Source organism: Salmo salar, chromosome 03 (genome assembly GCF_965601325.2).
Source record: "Salmo salar chromosome 03, fSalSal1, whole genome shotgun sequence".
Classification (NCBI taxonomy): domain Eukaryota; kingdom Metazoa; phylum Chordata; class Actinopteri; order Salmoniformes; family Salmonidae; genus Salmo; species Salmo salar.
In genome coordinates this window covers 50,418,123-50,441,457 of record NC_138293.1, presented here as the reverse complement: position 1 = coordinate 50,441,457, position 23,335 = coordinate 50,418,123, and the positions used below count along the sequence as shown (strand labels likewise).

General features: G+C 42.7%; 2 protein-coding genes across 2 annotated transcripts; one reads left to right on the top strand and one right to left on the bottom strand.

Moving 5' to 3' along the window:
• Window positions 1–8,622: 8,622 nt before the first annotated feature.
• LOC106600632 (F-box/LRR-repeat protein 12) lies at window positions 8,623–10,543 on the bottom strand. Its single transcript, XM_014192133.3, has 3 exons — window positions 10,345–10,543; window positions 10,119–10,194; window positions 8,623–9,745 (listed from the first exon to the last, which is right to left on the bottom strand). Exons 1-3 carry the CDS (start codon window positions 10,443–10,445, stop codon window positions 8,714–8,716), a joined length of 1,209 nt encoding a protein of 402 aa, XP_014047608.1. The 5' UTR covers window positions 10,446–10,543; the 3' UTR covers window positions 8,623–8,713.
• Window positions 10,544–10,777: 234 nt separating this feature from the next.
• csn6 (COP9 signalosome complex subunit 6) lies at window positions 10,778–22,177 on the top strand. The gene is given in 10 exon segments (NM_001141023.2): window positions 10,778–10,827; window positions 12,461–12,586; window positions 17,232–17,363; window positions 17,738–17,826; window positions 18,022–18,084; window positions 19,308–19,355; window positions 19,444–19,558; window positions 19,714–19,806; window positions 21,378–21,478; window positions 21,725–22,177. Coding segments are annotated over 10 exon segments (951 nt in total). The 5' UTR covers window positions 10,778–10,784; the 3' UTR covers window positions 21,866–22,177.
• Window positions 22,178–23,335: the final 1,158 nt, after the last annotated feature.

The window sequence follows — 23,335 nt, the reverse complement described above, 5'->3', positions numbered from 1 at the left end:
GCGCTACATGAGGCAAATGGTGGTAACTCAGTAAAATCTTTGAAATTGTTGCATGTTGCATTTATATATTTCTTCAGTGTTTACAGTGCCTTCAGAAAGTATTCAGACTCCTTGACTAATGGATTAAATGACAACTCCTCAGTAAAAGGCACATGACACCCGCTTGGAGTTTGCCAAAAGGCATTTAAAGACTCTCAGACTGCAAGAAACAAGATTCTCTGCTCTGATGAAACCAAGATTGAACTCTTTGGCCTGAATGCCAAGCGTTACATCTGGAGGAAACCTGGTACCATTCCTATGGTGAAGCATGGTGGTGGCAGCATCATGCTGTGGGGATGTTTTTCAGCGGTAGGGACAGGGAGACTAGTCAGGATCGAGGCAAATATGAATGGAGAAAAGTACAGAGGTCCTTAATGAAAACCTGCTCCAGAGTGCTCAGGACCTCAGACTGGGGCAAAGGAAAGTCTCAATGTCCTTGAGTGGCCCAGCCAGAGCCCGGACTTGAATCCAACCAAACAATCTCTGGAGAGACCTGAAAATAGCTGTGCAGGAAATGCTCCCCATCCAACCTGACAGTGCTTGAGAGGATCTGCAGAGAATAAGGGGATAAATACAGGTGTGCCAAGCTTGTAGCGTCATACCCAATAAGACTCGAGGCTGTAATTGTTGCCAAAAGTGCTTCAACAAAGTACTGAGTAAAGGGTCTGGATACTTATATAAATGTAATATTTCGGGGTTTTAAAAAAATATAAATTAGCAAAAAAATATGAACCTGTTTTTGCTTTGTCATTACGGGGTATTGTGTGTAGATTGATGAGGGAAAAAACTATTTAATCTGTTTAAGAATTATTCTGTAATGTAAAAAATGTGGAAAAAGTCAAGGGGTGTGAATACTTTCCGAATGCACTGTTTCTGAATGCACTGTATATATACAGTGCGTCGGAAGTATTCAGACCACATTTTGTTACGTTACAAACTTATTCTAAAATTGATTAACTAGACTGTGCGGTAGGCTAGTATACATGATGATATTATTATGGATAAAAACGAGAATATTTGTATTTGTCAAACGGCAGTCAAGCATCGATATTTATTGGAAAGGAGCATCAAGATCACAGTGCATTTTCACGACCCTGTGAAGTTCATTTCATCGTAACTTATTTCATCTCTAGCCTAATAAACCACATGGTTTCCCGAGTCATAGTGGGAGGACCACTCACCATATCGCTCTAAGTTTACTTCGATTAGATGGTTATTATATTGATATTTGTGCATAAAAAACGTTTCCAATGACATTTCTCACATAATTAATTGTAACAACACAAAAAATTCTCACCTTATGTAGTTTATTTTCTTTTGTCAACATTTGGAAAGTTTACCGACAAAGTTTCTGTTTCCATCAGGCCTGTCATATAAAAAGGTTGGATGGAAACCTGCTTAGATGTTAGGTTTTTATCCAATTGGCCACAGATTTTCATGCGAATATTCTAAAATCCGCATAAAGAAAAAAGGCGCATTATCCATAATAATTTTATTTTGTAGACTAGCACTGTATCTGTGAGCTGCTGTCTAGTAGCACCCTTGGAAAGACCAGAGTACATTTGTATATATTGAACTCAACAGTTTGTGTGACAAAACTATTGGTAGAGTTGAAAATGTGATGGAAACATATTTAACTCTAGATTGTATTCGGTACATGAAGACAAGTGAAAAAGTACATTTTGTGTGGACTTTTATTTTACCGGGGGGGGGATGACGCAGAGTAGTTCGAGGGCAAAGGTGTTTGTGTGCCAGTCGAGAAACATATCTACAGTTGAAGTCGGAAGTTTACATACACTTAGGTTGTAGTCATTAAAACTTGTTTTTCAACCACTCCACAAATTTCTTGTTAACAAACTATAGTTTTGGCAAGTCGGTAAGGATATCTACTTTGTGCATGACACAGTAATTTTTCCAACAATTGTTTACAGACAGATTATTTCACTTATAATTCACTGTATCACAATTCCAGTGGGTCAGAATATTACATACACTAAGTTGACTGTGCCTTTAAACAGCTTGGAAAATTCCAGAAAATGATGTCATGGCTTTAGAAGCTTCTGATAGGCTAATTGACATCATTTGAGTCAATTGGAGGTGTACCTGTGGATGTATTTCAAGGCCTAACTTCAAACTCAGTGCCTCTTTGCTTGACATCATGGGAAAATCAAAAGAAATCAGCCAAGACCTCAGAAAAAAAAATTGTAGACCTCCACAAGTCTGGTTCATCCTTGGGAGCAATTTCCAAATGCCTGAAGGTACCACGTTCATCTTGTTCAAACAGTAGTGCGCATGTATTAACACAATGGGACCACGCAGCCATCATACCGCTCAGGAAGGAGACGCGTTCTGTCTCCTACAGATGAACGTACTTTGGTGCAAAAAGTGCACATCAATCCCAGAACAACAGCAAAGGACCTAGTGAAGATGCTGGAGGAAACCAGTACAAAAGTATCTATATCCACAGTAAAACGAGTCCTATATCGACATAACCTGAAAGGCCACTCAGCAAGGAAGAAGCCACTGCTCCAAAACCGCCATAAAAAAGCCAGACTACGGTTTGCAACTGCACATGGGGACAAAGATCATACTTTTTGGAGAAATGTCCTCTGGTCTGATTAAACAAAAACAGAACTGTTTGGCCATAACCATCATTATGTTTGGAGGAAAAAGGGGGAGGCTTGCAAGCCGAAGAACACCATCCCAACCGTGAAGCACAGGGGTGGCAGCATCATGTTGTGGGGGTGCAGTGCTGCAGAAGGGGCTGGTGCACTTCACAAATAGATGGCAGGACTCAGTCAGGAAGTTAAAGCTTGGTCGCAAATGGGTCTTCCAAATGGATAATGACCCCAAGCACACTCCCAAAGTTGTGGCAAAACTCAGTTACACCAGCTCTGTTAGGAGGAATGGGCCAAAATTCACCCAACTTATTGTGGGAAGCTTGTGGAAGTCTACCCGCAACGTTTGACCCAAGTTAAACAATTTAAAGGCAATGCTACCAAATACTAATTGAGTGTATGTAAACTTCTGACCCATTGGGAATGTGATGAAAGAAATAAAAGCTGAAATAAATCACTCTCTACTACTATTCTGACATTCACATTCTTAAAATAAAGTGGTGATCCTAACTGACCAAGACAGGGAATTTTTACTAGGATTAAATGTCAGGAATTGTGAAAAACTGAGTTTAAATGTATTTGGCTAAGCTGTATGTACATTTCCGACTTGAACTGTATGTCACTCCCTTTGGTTCCTTTTCCAGGCGTCATTGTTTCTGTTTCAATTTCATGTCTTGTTTTTGTTCATGTTTTTTGTTTCATTTATTTCTCTTGAGTGTTAACCATTTCCGAGTGGTCCCTGACCATAAGGGGTCCGGGGCCATTCGGTCTTGGTCTTGAATCGGTCTTGCTTTAGGTGGTTTCGTACACAACACTGATTTCAACTACATAAAATAAGCACCCAAAAAGAACTGAAGCCTTTTTGGTACTTCCCTTACGCTTTTCCACGTGATAACTTTTACTCTACCACAGGTCACTATAGTCTACCAGTCTATCCTGAACTCTATCCACCATTCATATTGACAATAGTGGTAGGTGGATCATTTGTCCAGATCTGCAATAGGCTAACTAGCAATCATACCACACATAAAAGTATTCAAAGTTGTATCAATTGTAATATGAACCCACAAAAACAAATAGGAATAGCTGATAGGCAGAGGAGAGACCAGCTGCATCACTGCGAATGAAAGAACAGTGAAGACATGAGACACACAGCTCAAAAAGCTCCCCTATACTCCCCCATTGCCAGTGTACCCAAGAGCAAAGCTAGGTAACAGAGTTTCTAAACCCAGTGTCCCAATACCACGATACATCAGGGAATACTTCTCGAAGTCGACTCGACAGACCAGACCGAGGTTTGGCAAGTCAATGGGAGAAGAAAAAGAATGTGTCCTTAGTTGTTAATTTTCACGAAATCTAAAGGCAAAACCTAGATTCGAGCCAATGTCCTATATAGTTGAAACTGTCATACTACAACCTCTTGAAAGTGACAAACTGACATGTTTTCCTTATTTTTTTTAACAACTTGATGTCGGACGAGTGACTTTGATTTGACAGCCTGCACATGCGTAATTCGGCACAACACGAGCGTTCGACCCGATGACGCGTTTCTGTGCATGAGCTTAGCTAGCTAATGTCGCCATGACATCGCCTACAAGCGTGATCAGGGATATCTATTGAATAAGTGGTTTCTATGCGTCTTTATATAAATTATCTTTGGCAAATTACCTTGGAGCAAGGTTGAAGATACAAAGGTTAAGAAAACGTAATAATTACATGCAGAAGCGTTTTGAAAATAAACAAATTAATTGGACCAGCTCCAGAGCAAAATGACTGGGAGTAAATGGTAGCAGTACAGAAAGTTTGCCATCAAAGTGGAAAATAAACAATCATAGTACATTTCAGCTAAGTACTCAGCAAACACATAGCATGGTCCAACTCGGCAATGGCGTTGGTCCAATGAAAGTGTTCCTTTTCAATTATTAAGTTGCCTTAACTTTTTTTTTCAACCTAGGAGCAAAGCAGGAAGTAAAAGCAGGATGTTTACCCCATATAAAGAGAATGAATAGAACCCTTGCCATTTCTAACCCTTGCAATTTCACTGGTAAACTCATTGGGTATGCTCTACAACATTCGCAGAGTACGACCCTGCCTCACACAGGAAGCGGCGCAGGTCCTAATCCAGGCACTTGTCATCTCCCGTCTGGATTACTGCAACTCGCTGTTGGCTGGGCTCCCTGCCTGTGCCATTAAACCCCTACAACTCATCCAGAACGCCGCAGCCCGTCTGGTGTTCAACCTTCCCAAGTTCTCTCACGTCACCCCGCTCCTCCGCTCTCTCCACTGGCTTCCAGTTGAAGCTCGCATCCGCTACAAGACCATGGTGATTGCCTACGGAGCTGTGACGGCACCTCCATACCTTCAGGCTCTGATCAGGCCCTACACCCAAACAAGGGCACTGCGTTCATCCACCACTGGCCTGCTGGCCCCCCTACCTCTGAGGAAGCACAGTTCCCGCTCAGCCCAGTCAAAACTGTTCGCTGCTCTGGCACCCCAATGGTGGAACAAGCTCCCTCACGACGCCAGGACAGCGGAGTCAATCACCACCTTCCGGAGACACCTGAAACCCCACCTCTTTAAGGAATACCTAGGATAGGATAAAGTAATCCTTCTAACCCCCCCCCCCCTTAAAATATTTAGATGCACTATTGTAAAGTGGTTGTTCCACTGGATATCATAAGGTGAATGCACCATTTTGTAAGTCGCTCTGGATAAGAGCGTCTGCTAAATGACTGTAATGTAAATGTAATTGGGTACACTTGCAATAGATACAGTAAAGAGGTAAATCGAACTCGACCAAAACAATGGAATTGCCATGGAAACGCGTGGAAGAAAGGGTCATGGGAGAAAGACACCCAAGTCTCCTCATTGCCCCCCAGAAAAATGTGCCTACATTCAGGCTATTGTTTATGTGTATTTCACACTATGTTTTGGTAAAAATCGGAGTATAATGCTTGTATGGATGTCAACCCCAAACACATCTTTACCAATCAACTGCATTACAGATAAAAATGACTGACTACCACCACCAATTTCAGTATGCTAGCTATACTAACCAGCTTATATGAACGGCAGTTAGCATTTAGCAGTCACTTCTTCTAAACCTGAAAATGAACAACTTCTACATGTTATGCTGCGAAAACAGCCAAATATATCAAAATCAGGCTTAAGTAACCATATTGTGGGCCTGTTAAAATACATAAATATTGACTGATTTGACAAATATCCACTTTGTTAGATCAGATTTGTTGAATTTGCACCAATCTGGTCAAAAGAATGTCTGTATTCCATTGGGTGTGTTCGGAAATGTAATATGGCGTGCCAGAGTGAGCTCAGTGCGCTCTGGGCATTCGTAAACTCAGAGCATTGTCAGATTGTCATTTTGTAAATTCAGAGCGCACACTGGACGCTCTGGCCGAGGAGTAGGGTTGGTGTGAGTGTTCTGACCATAGCTAACTGGCTAACTATTTCTAGACACAAACAAGAGAACACCTCACTCTGACCATTTTACTTGCCCTAGCTGCTAGGGCCTAGCAGAACAGGTTAGGCTATTTTCATATTATTAAGAGAGTTGGTGACTGTAACTGTGCTTTTTGCTGATATTTACTGACACCGGCCATATTCAACGAGTGTTGAGCATTCGTAAATTAATCAGTTATTCTGCACTCACACTCAGATCAGTGCTCTGAAATCAGAGTAGATAGCCAGAGTGAATTTACGAACGCAACCATTGACTCCTTTATTGCATCTTTGGCTGCCTGGTATTGTGATTCAATCATTTCCATGGTATTTTTTCTTCTTCTTCTATCCACTGATGCTGGATTGCCATGGTAATAATGTAGAATGTTCATTTCAAATGATGCTAACCAGAGCCCTATACACTGAGTGTACAAAACATTAGGAGTACCTTCCTAATATTGAGTTGCAGCCCCCTTTGCCCTCAGAACAGCCTCAATTTGTCAGGGCATGGACTCTACAAGGTGTTGAAAGCGTTCCACGGGGATGCTGGCCCATATCGACTCCAATGCTTCGCACAGTTGTGTCAAGTTGGCTGGATGTCATTTGGACCATTCTTGATAACACACAGGAAACTGTTAAGCGTGAAAAACCCAGCAGCGTTGCAGTTCTTGACACAAACTGATGCGCCTGGTGTAACAAGTGTAAAATATCCTTTATGTATTTCACCGAAAGTCCCTCATATTTATTTTAAGATGTATTACATTACTTTCAAGGGTGAACTATTTTATTGTATTTATTTTCAAAATTGTGTTAATGCTGTGATGTCATCAATGAGAGTCATGCTTTTACTCCTCAGTTTGCTCAGAACGTGATGAGAAGAGGCAAATATACTTGTATGGAGTCCAGACGGCAGCATTAACTTTTGCCTTGTATTTATATCCATTCCATGCAGGTATGTTGTGAAATGTGCCGATTTTGTATTTCATGTTTAGTGTGCCTAGTTAGCTGTCGTTCATTTTGTTACTTCGCCCGGGCATGTCAAAAATGGCATTGTTGCTTCATTGGTATGGCTCAGGTATAATGGTACAATAGTACACTCTCTAAGAAATATTTAGCACTTATTAGCACATTTTTTGTGTATTGGTGTACAACATTTATAAAACAAAATTAGTCTTTTGAAAATATGAACATGTACATTTTGTACAATGTATTTTTTTGTTGATGCTTTTACTACTGAGTTTGCTCAGAGCGTGATGAGGAGAGGCAAATATACTTGTATGGAGTCCAGACGGTAGCATTAACTTTTGCCTTGTATTTGTATCCATTCCATGTAGTCATTAAAAGAGACAACCGCCAGAATTGTGTCCAGAGCCCTATCTTCCGGTACAGGGCCGGTTACACTGTCACCTACTATCATACCCCATTCAAAGGCACTTAAACCTTTTGTCTTGCCCATTCACCGTCTGAATGGCACACATACACAATCCGTGTCTCAAGGTTTAAAAGTACTTATTTAACCTGTCTCCTCCCCTTCATCTACACTGATTTGAAGTGGATTTAACAAGTGACATCAATAAGGGATCATAGCCTTCAGTTGAATCCAGGTGGTCAGTCTATCGTGGAAAGAGCAGGTGTTCTTAATGTTTTGTATACTCAGTGTATATTGCCATGCTTGCATTGTTCCATCTTTCTTACGTTCTGGATAACTGTGATAGGGGGCAGGACCAAGTTTGGGATAAATGTTGAGTGTGTGTTTTACAGATTGAGAGAGCTTGAGCCCGTTTCCTGAATATTTGTTTATTCATGATCTATTGAGGTATGTTCTACTTTGCCATTTATTTATTTTATTTAACCAGGCAAGTCAGTTAAGAACAAATTATTTTTTATTTATTTTACCAAGTAAGTTGACTGAGAACACATTCTCATTTACAGCAACGACCTGGGGAATAGTTTCAGGGGAGAGGAGGGGGATGAATGAGCCAATTGTAAGCTGGGGATGATTAGGTGGCCGTGATGTTATGAGGGCCAGATTGGGAATTTAGTGAATACAGGCAACATAATGCTTTGGAGAATCACACAACCAGAGTATTTTTCCTAGACTTGAGGGGGCCAGTTAGCAAAACTAGTGGGCTACTTCTAGCCTACTGAAACCCCCCCAGAGTTGCAATATATTCATTGACTCTCTTCTCAAGGCAGCCTCCGGAGGCATGCAATTACGAAGCCTCCAGAGACATGCAGAGGCCGAATTGCAGTAAATGCTATACGGCCACTGCAGACATTGGATTGACCATGCAGTGCCTTTAAGAGCTGAATAGCCCTGGTCTAGGGGTTGAATTGAAACATTACATTTTCTGTGAGACAGTTCATTGCATGTGTTTGTATAACCGTTAACTGTCCCTTTTTTGTTCAATAGCACAGCTGTATGAAAGTTTAAAATATAATTTGATTGGGTTTGTTAATGGGTACATTTGTTTTCTACATATGTCAACAAAAAGGTGATTCATGAGAGTTTGCAAACAGGTTTTAAATATAGCTTTGACAGCTTGTATTTTACCACTGTAGAATAAGGGAACCAGATGTGTAACATAGTATGTAATCTAGTCTGATGTTGTTGTAACAGTGCAGTTGGTGAATAGTAGTGTACATTGTGGCAGCAGAGCAGCAAGTGAGCGGCGCAGACTTGGCACAGGGTCATTCTCATCCAGTTTATCATTGCTCTCATCACCACCGTCTGCACCATCCTCCCTCCCCTCCTCACCCTGCCTCTCCCTCTCCCCCCCTCTCTCTGGTGTCTTTGGGCAAACCTGGAAGAACACCTCACAGAACTCCAACCGGCGCAGCTCCCGCAGCGTCCTGCAGCTCCGTAGCACCTGCATCTCTCTCAGCTTGCAGCATCTGAGGCGCAGGCGCTTCAGGTCCCTCAGGCGGCTGGCGGACAGCAGGCCTGGTCCCACCTCCTTACCGCCAAGGCTTAGCTCCTCTAGGCCGAGCCAGCCCACCCCCAGCCCCAGGGAGGCCATCTGTAGCTGGGCGCCAGGCCGTCCAAAGTGCCCTATCTCCAGGTACTTGAGCCTGGAGAGCCCGTTTAAGCCCGAGTCGGTTTCTTGGGCAGCACTGCGCCTAAGGCCTTCCGCTGTCACCCGAAGGACATTGCGCAGCTCTAGGCGGCTAAGTTTCAACCAAGATGCCAGACTCTGCAGGTGCAGGTCTGTGAAGGAGGGCACGTTATCAAGGACCATCGTCTCAATGGCAATCCCTGACGTGGAGGCAGGCACTTTCCCAGTCTGACCGCGTCCCTGTTGCTGAGTAGAAGCAGTTGATGCAGCTTCAGCTTGTTTCTCAGGACTGGGTGGGGTCTGGGTGAAAAAGCTCTGTGGTAGCTCACAGCCACGCAACTCTAGGACCTGCAGCGTTGTGGGCAGGAGCTGGCAACTACGCAAGCCTCTCAGGTCTGCGTGCAGCAGGGAAAGACTGCGCAGACGGGGGCACCTGGAGGACAAAGCCTTAAGCCAGGACTCAGAGAGAAATGCTCCGCCTCTAGCAGAGAGCAGCAAGCCACGCAGCCGCAGGCATCGGAGCCCAGTGCCCAGATACTGGCGCAGTAGAACCCACAGCATGCGCGACGTCACCTGACCCAAAATGGACACCAAGGGCAGGGAGAGCAGTTGTAGAACAATAACATCCAATGAGGGAGAAATGGAAAAGAAACAATGCATCAGTGTTTGAGTGATGACTTGAACATTCTTTAGAGTTAGCTAGTCAACAGGTAGGAAATAGGCCTTCAATGCAAGCATCAACATTGTATTTTGTTGCAGAAGGTGAGAGGCCTCAAACAGGAAGTTAACAATAATCGAATCAAGTCTGCTGAAATCTCATTGTATGTTAGGAGAAACATGGATATACCACAAAACGGCTGACGTCTTTAGACATAGCAGCCTCAGAAATCTTTTCATGTCAAGTCATGAAATGGTAAGATCATCATGCAATAGGCACCATTCTTACCCCTTTCCATGCAGTTAGATCAATAGTTCGCCATAGTCGTTGGTCTTTTACAAGGCGTCTCCATCTCTTACACACCCTGCAAATACACCATATGAATGGCATGACAAAGATACGTGTTTGTCATGCCATTCATGACAAACACGTATCTTTGTTAGCTAACGTTTGCTAGCTAACTATCTTGGATATTTATGTTGAACACAGACGTCAACTAGCTAACTTATTTTACCTTCCAGTTCTGATGAGCTCTCGCACACCTAAATATGATAAAATATCAATTAAAATGTTCTCTGGGAAATAATCGAGAGTAGAAGTTCTGAAGTCTGCCATTTTGTAAACAAAAAGTACCGTCAAGTACACGGACAAAATACACCGACGTACCAAAGTTTCATTCAAGTAATGAACCCCGCAGAAACGGTTGCTTAAGTGATAACGTTCCTACACTAAAAACTCTATGTGCGAAATGAACACCTTTTATGTGAGAGTAACGTTAGCAGATATATATACAAAGGCGTAATTTTTTTAGATAAATAAGCATAACAACTTCAGAATTTCCAAAACATGCATCACCAAATCTGCTTTGTAAATGCAGCAAACAAACACTGCCCCTTAGCGTTTGAGAAAAAACGCATTGTTCTATTGCGTTTGCGCAGCTGTCAGTCGGACAAGATGGCGACGAGCAATGGTGGTGGAATGGAAGTGGATGGGGCTGGTAATATCCCTAAGCATTATTTATTTGATTTTGACAAGGTTGTATATATATATTGTGTTGGCGCTAACTTTACTCATTGGTCGATGGTGTTAGCTCATGTTTAGTTTACCATTATTTCTCCTTTGCGTTCTCTAACGTTACTTCAGCGAGGCTAGCTAACTTTAGTTAGAATAGCTAGCTATCTAGCTAATTTAGCTAACGTGGCTGTCCCAGTTAGTATTTGTGCGTACTGTACCGGTGTTATAATTAGTGATGAGGGAGAAAATGATAGTTACATATCGGGATATTATTTTTGAGTATATATCGTATGTTGTGACAATTTTTGCGCTAGTTTGCAGTACCTACACCAACTCTAGTCGTTTTCTTTCATACACTCTTAGAAAAAAGGTAAAGGGTTCTTCGGCTGTCCCCATAGTAGAACCCCTTTTTGTTCCGGATAAGAACCCTTTTTAGTTTCAGGTATAATCCTTTTTGGTTCTATGTAGGGCCCTCAGTGGAAAGGGTTCTACATCGAACCCAAAAGGGTTTTTACCTAAAACAAGTTTTCTACCTGGAACCACTAAGGGTTCTTCAAAGGTTCACTTATGGGGACAGCCCAAGTACCCTTTTAAGTTCTAGATATCACCTTTTTACTAAGAGTGTACATACAGTAGCTTGTTTTCCATCTTTTTAAATAGGGAGACCATTTGTTTTCAGAACTTATTTCCATGAATCGTTTTCTCATGGTTCTCTCGTCTCTCTGCAGTAGACGTACTGTATGGTGAGCAATATGTTTGGATCGTCGAATTGCAATAAATATAGAATCGTGAGAATCGAAATATGTGTCGGCAGGTAGCCTAGTGGTTAGAGCGTTGGACTAGAAACCAAAAGGTTGCAGGTTTTAATCCCCGAGCTGACAAGGTAAAAATCTGTCGTTCTTCCCCTGAACAAGGCAGTTAACCCACTAGGCCGTCATTGAAAATAAGAATTTGTTCTTAACTGACTTGCCTAGTTAAATAAAGGTAAAATAAATATATCGCGATATCGTTTCGTGAGGTTTCTGGGAATTCCCAGCCCTAATTATTATCTATACAATTACAAAACGATTGCAGTTAATATTTGCTTGTTAGCTAACTAGGTAGTTAATAGTTGACCTCAACTGTCACACATTGATTGGTCCGTCTGTAGTAGTTAGCTACAGTTTAAACTAACGTTAGCTTATCTATTGCTAGCTAATTAGCTAACTATTGTGCTTTCTTAGCTAGCTTAATTACAGCGACGTAATTGGACCTCCACACCGAGCTAGTAGTTAACTGTAGCAATGGAGATAGCTACAGCTGTTATTAGCGAACTTCATGATCACATCTTTTAACATGTCAATTGGAATAGCATTGTTGATAAATTGAAGCTCTGCTGAGTAGAATCAATGTCCTCACTGTACCTTTCCTGTATATTACCAAGTGGTACGTGTTTGTTCAAATCCAGCTCAATTCAACGACACACTTGTATTGTAACATTCATCTAAAGAAAACAATATTCAATACAAGAACACAGATGATTTGTTTGCTCGAAAGCAGGTGTTCATGCTTAGGCCATGTTGGGCTGCGATGGCCAAAAGTAAAGGAAACCCTCCCTCTTTCTGTCTGTCCCACAGCCAGCCCCAGTGTTATGGCGTCTGGGGTCACCGGCAGTGTCTCTGTTGCCCTGCATCCTCTAGTCATCCTCAACATCTCAGACCACTGGATTCGCATCCGCTCCCAGGAGGGGCGGCCCATGCAGGGTATGTGAGCTGATCAGTTTTCAAGTATACCAATAATTCTATACAGTCTTGCATTTGGCATGGAATAATGGACAAGGGGGTGGGGATGAGATTGAAATTGGTTCAGTATATTGCTCTGTAAATGTCTTAAAGTTTAAATACTTTGTAAAAAGTTAAGACAATAATTAAAATACACTGAACAAAAATTTTAACCCAACTTGCCACAATTTCAAAGTTTTTACTGAGTAACAGTTCATATAAAATCATTCCATTTAAATTAATTAATTAGGCCCTAATCTATGGATTTCACATGACTGAGAATACAGATATGCATCTGTTGGTCACAGATTCCTAAAAATAAAGTAGGGCCGTGGATCAGGAAACCAGTCAGCATCTGGTGTGACCACCATTTGCCTCATGCAGCGCAATACATCTCCTTCACATGGAGTTGATCAGGCTGTTGATTGTGGCCTGTAGAATGTTGTCCCACTTTTCTTCAATGGCTGTGTGAAGTTGCTGGATATTGGCGGGAACTGTAATGCGCTGTCGTACACGTCAATCCAGAGCATCCCAAACATGTTCAATGGGTGACGTCTGGTGAGTATGCAGGCCATGGAAGACCTGGGACATTTTCAGCTTCCAGGAATAGTGTAACAGATCCTTGCGTCATGGTGCCGTGCATTATCATGCTGTAACATGAGGTGGTGGCGGAGGATGAATGACACGACAATGAGCCTCAGGATCTCATCATGGTATCTTTGTGCATTCAAATTGCCATCGATAAAATGCAGTTTTGTTCAGTCAAATCAAATACATTTGTATTTGTCACATGCGCCGAATACAACAGTATTACCGTGAAATGCTTACTTACAAGCCGTTAACCAACAATGCAGTTCAAAGAGATATTTACTAAATAAACTAAAGTAAAAAATAAAATGTAAAAGTAACACAAATTACATAACAATAACGAGGCTATATACAGGTGGTACTGAGTCAATGTGAGGGGGTACAGGTTAGTCGAGGTAATTTGTAAAGTGACTATGCATAGATGATTAACAGCGAGTAGCAGCAGTGTAAAAACAAAGAGCAGGGGGTCAATCTAAATAGTCTGGGTGGCCATTTGATTAATTGTTCAGCAGTCTTATGGCTTGGGGGAGGAAGCTGTTAAGAAGCGTTTTGGTCCTAGACTTGGCGCTCCGGTACCGCTTGCCGTGCGATAGCTGAGAGAAGACTATGACTTGGGTGACTGGACTCTCTAACAATGTTTTGGCCCTTCCTCTGACACCGCCTAGTATATAGGTCCTGGATGTCAATAAGCTTGGCCCTAGTGATGTACTGAGTCGTACGCACTACCCTCTGTAGCGCCTTATAGTCAGATGCCGGGCACTTGCCAAACCAGGCAGTGATGCAACTGGTCAGGATGCTCTCGAAGGTGCAGCTGTTGAACTCTTTGAAGATCTGGGGACCAATGCCAAATCTTTTCACTCTCCTGGAGCGGAAAAGGTGTTGTCCTGCCCTCTTCACAACTGTCATGTTGTGTTTGGACCATGATAGTTTGTTGGTGATGTGGACACCAAGGAACTTGAAACTCTCGACCCGCTCCATTTCGGCCCCGTCGATGTTAATGGGGGACTTGTCAGCCCTCCTTTTCCAGTAGTCCACAATCAGCTCCTTTGTCTTGCTCACATTGAGGGAGAGGTCGTTGTCCTCACACCACACTGCCAGGTCTCTGACCTCCCTATAGGCTGTCTCATCGTTGTCGGTGATCAGGCCTAGCACTGTTGGTGTCAGCAAACTTAATCATGGTGTTGGAGATGTGCTTGGCCACGCAGTCGCCCCAGTGTTGAGGATCAGCGTGGCAGATTTTACCACCTAGGGGTGGCCTGTCAGGTAGTCCAGGATACAGTTGCTAAGGGAAGTGTTTAGTCACAGGGTCCCTAGTTTAGTGATGAGCTTTGTGGACACTATGTTGTTGAACACTGAGCTGTAGTCAGTGAACAGCATTCTCACATAGGTGCTCCTTTTGTCCAGGTGGGAAAGGGCAGTGTGGATTGAGATTGTAGATCTGTTGGGGCGGTATGCGAATTGAAGTGGGTCTAGGGTTTCCGGCATGAGTGTTGTGAGCCATGACCAGCCTTTCAATGCCCTTCATGGCTACCGACATGAGTGCTATGGGGCGGTAATCATTTAGGCAGGTTACCTTCGCTTTCTTGGACACATGGACTATGGTGGTCTGTTTGAAATATAGGTATTACAGACTGTCAGGGAGCGGTTGAAAATGTCAGTGAAGACACTTGCCAGTTGGTCCGCACATGCTTTGGCTATACGTCCTGGTAACCCGTCTAGCCCCACGGCTTTGAATGTTGACCTGTTTAAAGGTCTTGCGCACATCGGCTACAGAGAGCGTGATCACACAGTCGTCTGGAACAGCTGGTGCTCTCATGCATGCTTCAGTGTTGCTTGCCTCTAAGGGAGCATGAAATAAAAAGGCATTTAGCTTGTTTGGTAGGCTCGTGTCACTGGGCAGCTCGCGGCTGGGTTTCTCTTTGTAGTCCGTAATAGTTTGCAAGCCCTGCCACATCCGACGAGCGTCAGAGCCGGTCAAGTAGGATTCTATCCTAATCCTGTATTGACGCTTTGCCTGTTTGATGGTTTGTCTGAGGGCATAGCGGGTTTTCTTAGAAGCGTCCTGATTAGTGTCCCATTCCTTGAAAGTGGCAGCTCTAGCCTTTAGCTCGGTGCGGATGTGGCCTGTAATCCATATCTTCTGGTTGGGAAATGTACGAACGGTCACTGTGGGGACAACGTCGTCAATGCATTTATTGATGAAGCCGGTGACTGAGGTGGTATACTCCTCAATGCCATTTGATGAATCCCGGAACATATTCCACTCTGTGCTAGTAAAACAGTCCTGTAGCGTAGCATCTGTGTCATCTGACCACTTCCGTATTGAGCGAGTTACTGGTACTTCCTGCTTTAGTTTTTACTTGTTAGCAGGAATCAGGAAGTTAGAATTATTGTCAGATTTGCCAAATGGAGGGCGATAGAGGGCTTTGTATGAGTCTGTGTGTGGAGTAAAGGTGGTCTAGAGTTTTATTTTTTTCCCCCTCTGGTTGCACATGTGACATGCTGGTAGAAATTAGGTAAAACAGATTTAAGTTTTGTAGCTTATTTTTTGTGAAATGTAAGTTACTCACATCTGTTTCACGATTTCCTTTTTTTCTGCCCATACCATAACCTTGCCGCCACCATGGCACACTCTGTTCACAACGCTGATATCAGCAAACTGCTTGCCCACATGTCTGCCATCTGCACCGTACAGTTGAAATGGGTGACTACTGGCACACTTCTCCAGTGTGCCAGTGGCCATCGAAGGTGAGCATTTGCCCACTGAAGTTGGATACCTTGCCGTACTGCAGACAGGTGAAGTCTCTGATGAGGACGACAAGCACACAGATTAGTTTCCTGGAGACGGTTTTTGACAGTTTGTGCAGAAATTCTTCGGTTGTGCAAACCCACAGTTTCCTCAGCTGTCCGAGTGGCTGGTCTCAGGTGATCCTGCCGGTGAAGAATCCGGATGTGGAGGTCCTGGGCTTGCCCAGTTACACGTGGTATGATGCCGGTTGGACGTACTGCCAAATTCTCTAAAACAACTTGTGGTAGAGAAATTAACTTCTCTGGCATTAGCTCTGGTGGACATTCCTGCAGTCAGTATGCCAATTGCACACTCCCTCAAAATTTCTGAGATCTTATTTCAGCTCATGAAACATGTGACCCTACATTTTGCATTTTATATTTTTGTTCAGTATAGTTAAGACACTGCAAGAGAACAAACACAACAGTGGGAAGGGCATCTTACATGGGTATGGTTACAGTAGGACTGCCACAATTACCATATAACCGAGGGTTATGGCTGAAGATGGTTATGGAATAAAATACCTCTAAATACCCCTTTTTTTGTGTGGAACGAACAGATGACTGAAGATGGGATAACCAGGCATTTTTGCGTTTAGTTTCGACTGTTTCTTGACTCTTAATAACGTGATGAAACGTATTTGCTGAAACAAGAGAACTAGGCTTTGGTTGCTTTTGCAATACCCTCATCAATGTAGCATACAGAAATAGAATGACTGACTACAACGGGCTTGGAACCAATTAGACTGCTAAACTCATGGGTACACTCAACAGCTGCCTGGTATTGTGATGCAGTGATTTCCTTTAATGTAGAATGTTCATTCAAATGATCATCTGGTGCCTCATGCAATGGAATGTATTTTTTGTAATATCAGTTGAGTTGAATCAACAAATCACAGCACATATTTTAGTTCTTGCTTTGCTCCTATGGATACACACACAATGGCCGCCAGTCCACCCATTATGCCAGCATTGACTTGAATGGGATTCCCATTCTATTCATTCTATTTCTATGGCAGCACATGCAGTCAGGAGGAGAGGAGAAAATGTGTCAAAAGCTGTTCCTATTCAAACAGTTATATCAAAGACTGTAGTCATTTGGCTGGCCAATTACTCTCATCCAAAATTCCATGGCCGTCACAGCCCTAGGTTCTAGTTAATGACAGTTTCAATGGGCTTTGCTATAGCCTATATGTGTATCAATTCCAATCGGTTGTTTTATGTTGCATTTTATCCTTTCCTTATCACCCAGTGATTGGCGCACTGATCGGGAAGCAGGAGGGTAGAAACATTGAGGTGATGAACTCCTTTGAGCTGCTTCATCAATTGGTAGATGACCGAGCACACATTGACAAGGAGTACTACTACACCAAGGAGGAGCAATGTGAGTCTCATCATACATACACTGTGTGTGTTCATTTCACTAACCTACCTTACAAAGAAAAGGTCAGGTGGCATTTACTCCCCTTAATTACTGATGGTGATGAAAGTGCAATATGAAAAGTGATGATGTTGTATGTTATGCTGTGTCATGGTTTCGCCACCATCTCTGAAGCAAAACATGTCATAGTAGGCTTGTGCCTGAAGCCCTTGGTGTGATAAGTGGAGCTAAACCTCATTAGGTGTTCTGGTCTATGATTGGTTTTGCCTTTTTAAATCACAATTAATAAGATTACTTTAGTAGGGGACCTGATCCTAGATCAGCATTCCTGTTCTGCTTGATTCATATGGCACCTGACCTCTTCACCTGCCTCTCAGTCAAACAGGTTTTCAAGGACATGGAATTCCTTGGCTGGTATACCACAGGCAGTCCTTGTGACCAATCAGACATCCACATTCACAAGCAGGTAGGCAGAGCAAAGGGGACTACGTTTCATTTTCCTTGAGGTTGGGCATGTTCCATGGGGGAGAAATTAGAGCCATGGTAAAATGTACTTTTACTCTAATTGGTCAGTGAATTGTTGTGATTTGAAATGTCAGTTGAGGTTGTTTGGCCAACAGGTGCTGTTTTCTTATTGGCTTTTCTTCTCTCTTCACTTCAGGTGTGTGAGATCATTGAGAGTCCTCTCTTCCTCAAGCTCAACCCAATGACCAAACACACAGATGTGAGTTTCTCATTTGGAGTTGTTTATATAATAATAATAAATTAATCTTCTTTAGTGCTTTTCATAACACATTTTTTTTAAAGCGCTTCATAAGCAAAAAAAACATACAAGCAATACATCATGAGTATAGCTAGCTAGGTCAACCAATAGAGGCCAAGGGAGAATCTCAATTGCACTCCCTTGACTCTTCGCCCCCAAAATCCACTGGATATACAGTGTTTAATTTGCATTGGATGTGTCTCAATCCACCGCATCCGCCTATGTAACATGAGGTGACAGAGTTTCATTATGTAGCGTCCTAACGGTTTGGCCTATAAACTATTAAGACCTCTCTATGGAAAGAGGATTCTCAGGAACACAATATTCTTCATTTTGCTCTATGACCCTTACAAGCGTCTTGGGACTCGTCTGAAGTCGGTATAGCCAATCTGCCAACGTCTGTCTGTAGCGTTCCAACAGTTTAGGCTACCCACTAATATGACCCCTCTAGTACGCCCAGAGGCCTCACAAGACTCGTCTAAAGGTCCCCCGGTAACAGTTGAAAACATTTATGGAAGTATATGGATACTGTTTGGTGACGACAATAAGGGGTTAAATACAAGTATTATCTCTCAGAAATGGGATAGGCACTTCAGAACCAACTTTTAGTCCCCCCCCCCCCCCCGAATTTTTTTAAAATCTATCGGTTGTTCCATGTAGTTATGTTATTCAATGCGTTTGTATGGGCTAACAGCAGTAAGGCCAAATACACATTTTCATCAAAATGTTGATACTTCAAGGGGTCTTAATTCAAAATCAAATAGCAAAATGATCCTTGGTATGATTTTCTTAAAACAATTCCATATAGCTTATTAGAAACCCCACCTCCACTGGCTTAGACTCTTATGAGTTAATGAAGAAAACATTCTTAAAGGTGGAATCCTTAATTGTGAAACTTTCCATTTGGGATATTACAACAACAAAAAAGCTACTCCCAACAACAAACGCTGTTTTTTTTCCTCGGACAAACATTGCATGCGTGATAGAACAGCAGAATATGTACTGTACTTTGTTATTGGTTTTGTGGACAGTGTTAAAACAAAGGTGCTGAGGCGGACAGTCGAACTGTTTCCCCTAATACGGATTCCATCTTTAAATGAAAGTTACTTGCTTTTATGCAAGACCGTTACTTGGCTATGATACAGTACATATGGTAATTCAAACATATGTCCTGTCTCTCCCAGCTCCCTGTCAATGTGTACGAGTCTGTCATCGACATCATCAACGGAGAGGTAACTCAAGCTCTCCTACCACGCACATCACTGATTAGTACGAGTGGCTGATTTGTAAGCTTGGCTGTCCCATATTGCCCAATCCCAGGCGACCATGTTGTTTGCTGAGCTGGGGTACACTCTAGCCACAGAAGAGGCGGAGCGAATCGGAGTGGATCACGTGGCTCGCATGACAGCCACTGGCACAGGGGAGAATTCAACAGGTAACTATAGTAACGGCTGCCTATACCCCCATTTACAAGGCTCACCATTTTAAAACGCCTCCCCAGCAAATGATCTGCCTGGTACGTCTGATACAGCTAAAGGTTTACAAATGCACTCTCAAACACTCTCCCTATTATGTGTCTCTTCTGTTCAGTGGCAGAACATCTCATAGCCCAACACAGTGCAATTAAGATGCTACACAGCAGGGTGAAAGTAATCCTGGAATACGTCAAAGCAGTGGAAGCAGGTGAGAGAACCGCTGTCTCTGTGTGATGAAAGACCGAAAGAATGACTGTTCAAGTGAGTCTGGAAAGAATATGCTTTTATTACCTTAGAGTAATTTCCAGCCCTTTCTTTAAAAATGCAATATGATCTCTCAACAATCTACAGTGCCTTTGGAAAGTATTCAGATCCCTTGACTTTTTCCACATTTTGTTACGCTACAGCCTTATTCTAAAATTGATTAAATAAACAGAACATCCTCAGCAATCTACACAGAATACCCCATAAGAACAAAGCGAAAACAGGTTTCGAATTTTTTGCAAATGTATTAAATAGAAAACAGACCTTATTTACATAAGACAGGATTGTGTCAAGGCACAGATCTGGGGAAACGGTACAAAAAAATGTCTGCAGAATTGAAGGTCCCCAAGAACACTGGCCTCCATCATTCTTAAATGGAAGAAGTTTGGGACCACCAACAATCATCCTAAAGTTGGCCGCCCGGCCAAACTGAGCAATCAGGGGAGAAGGGCTTTGGTCAGGGAGGTGACCAAGAACCCGATGGTCACTCTGACAGAGCCCCAGAGTTCCTCTGTTGAGATGGTTGTCCTTCTGGAAGGTTCTCCCATCTCTGCAGTACTCTACCAATCAGGTCTTTATGGTAGTGGCCATACGGAAGCAACTCCTCAGTAAAAGGCACATGACAGCCTGCTTGGAGTTTACCAAAAGGCACCCGAAGACTGTCAGACAATGTGAAGACTCTAAGACAATGAGAAACAAGATTCTCTGGTCTGATGAAACCAAGATTGAACTCTTCGGACTGAATGTCAACCGTCACGTCTGGAGGAAACCTGGCACCATCCCTACGGTGAAGCATGGTGGTGGCAGCATCATGCTGTGGGGATGTTTTTCAGCGGCAGGGACTGGGAGACTAGTCAGTATTGAGGCAAAGATGAACGGAGTAAAGTACAGAGAGATCCTTGATGAAAACCTGCTCCAGAGCGCTCAGGACCTCAGACTGGGGCGAAGTTTCACCTTCCAACAGGACAACGACCCTAAGCATACAGGCAAGACAAAGCAGGAGTGGCTTCGGGACAAGTTTCAATGTCCTTGAGTGGCTCAGCCAGAGCCCAGACTTAAACCCGATCGAACATCTCTGGAGAGACCTGAAGCTTGCTGTGCAGCAATGCTCACCATCCAACCTGACAGAGCTTGAGAGGATCTGCAGACAGGAATGGGAGAAACTCCCCAAATACAGGTATGCCAAGCTTGTAGCATCATACTCGAGGCTGTAATCGCTGCCAAAGGTGCATCAACAAATTACAGAGTAAAGGTTCTGAATACTTATGTAAATGTGATATATATTATTTTTCTTCAAATTTGCTTTGTTATTATGGGATATTGGGTGTAGCTTGATAAATGTTTTATTTAATCCATATTAGAATAAGGCTAATGTAATAAAATGTGGAAAAAATCAAGGGCTCTGAATACTTTCCAAATGCACTGTATATCCGAACAACTTTCTTATTGTGTATATTTCTTCCCTCATGCTCTCTTTTGTTATACACTATCCCCTTCTGATTTGGTACGACCCAGGAGAGGTGCCATTTAACCACGAGATCCTCAGAGAAGCCAATGCTTTGTGCCATAGACTGCCTGTTCTCAGCACCATCAAATTCAAGACCGACTTCTACGATGTAAGTTGTCCCTACTTAGGCACTTGGCAAAGCTCAGCTCTTGGTGTGAACATACATATGCTTTTGGTTTAGATTATAGCCTTCGTTTTGTAGTAGTCTGCCAAGTTGGAAGGATAATGAACATACATTTTTGTTGAATTACTACTTTAAATCACTCGAGGGTATTTAATCATTTGAGCAAGCATATATGGGTTGGATTGGCACAGTACTGTAAAAGCATATGAATCTCCTTCCTTCTATCCTCAGCAATGCAATGATGTGGGCCTCATGGCTTACCTAGGTACCATCACTAAGACCTGCAACAGCATGAACCAGTTCATCAACAAGTTCAACGTATTGTACGATAGACAGGGCATCGGCCGGAGGATGAGAGGACTGTTCTTTTGAGCGACACCGAGAGAGAGGGAATGAAAGAAGAGATGAAAAGGTCACAAGCACTGCAAATGTTCATTTGCTTGTCTGTATTTTGTTAAATTGTCTCATCAAACCAGTTTACTGTTTTCAAAGGTAGCAAATGCAAGAAATGTCTCAGACCACTTGTCTATACCATAAAATCACACACAAACAAACTTCTCACTCGCAGTTTAAGGTTTGTGACTATGCACATTAATGAATCCATGTACACGAACAGAAATTACATTTTTCCCTTTTGCTTTGTTTTGTTCCATGTTTCTGTAAGTAATAAATAATCTGATTTTTCGTGGGACTTTGATTCCTCTGTTTATCCCAAAAATATACAATTATAGCTAACAGATTAATATAAAAATCCTTAAGATTCTATTGATGTGTGTCAATCTAAGTAACATTAAAAAAATCCATCAAACTCCGGCAATTTAAATTATACGTTTCTTATGCATGGGCTGTCTCTCAATCTGCCACATCCATGTATGTCGGCCTTCTGCATCAGCAGTGGAAGGTGGCCAAGCTACAGTGGTGTTAGTCAGACCATGAGACATCCCGAAAATCGGTCTTCTCAAACTTCTGTAGTGTCCAAACGGTTTGGCCTACAAACTACACTGAACAAATTTCTAAGTGTTTACTGAGTTAGTTCATATGGGAATCGGTCAATTAGGCACTAATCTATGGAGTTCACATGACTGGGCATACAAATATGCATTAGTTGGTCACATAATTAAAAAAAAAAAATGTTAAGGTAGGGGCGGGGGATCAGAAAACCAGTCAGTATCTGGTGTGACCACCATTTGCCTCATGCAGCAGGACATCTTTCGTATAGAGTTGATCAGGCTGTTGATTGTGGCCTGTGGAATGTTGTCCCACTTTTCTTCAATGGCTGGGCGAAGTTGCTGGATATTGGCGGGAACTGTAATACGCTGTCGTACACATCGATTCAGAGCATCCTAAACATGCTCAATGGGTGACATGTCTGAGTATGCTGGCCATGGAAGATCTGGGACATTTTCAGCTTCTAGGATTTGTGTACAGATACTTGAGGTGATTGCAGTGGATGAATGGCACGCCAATGGGCCTCAGGACCTCGTCACGGTATCTCTGTGCTTTAAAATTGCCATTGATAATGCAATTGTGCTCGTTGTCCGTAGCTTTTGCCTGCCCATACCATAACCCCACAATGTTGACATGAGCAAACTGCTTGTCCGCACAACGCCATCAGCCCAGTAGAGTTGAAACGGATTCATCCATGAAGAGCACATTTTTCCAATGTGCTAGTGGCCATTGACGGTGAGCATTTGCCCACTGAAGTCAGTTACGACACCGAACTGCAGTCCGGTCAAGACCCTGGTGAGAACGACGAGCACCCAGATGAGCTTCCCTGCGATTGTTTCTGACGGTTTGTGCAGAAATTCTTCAGTTGTGCAAACCCACAGTTTCATCAGTTGT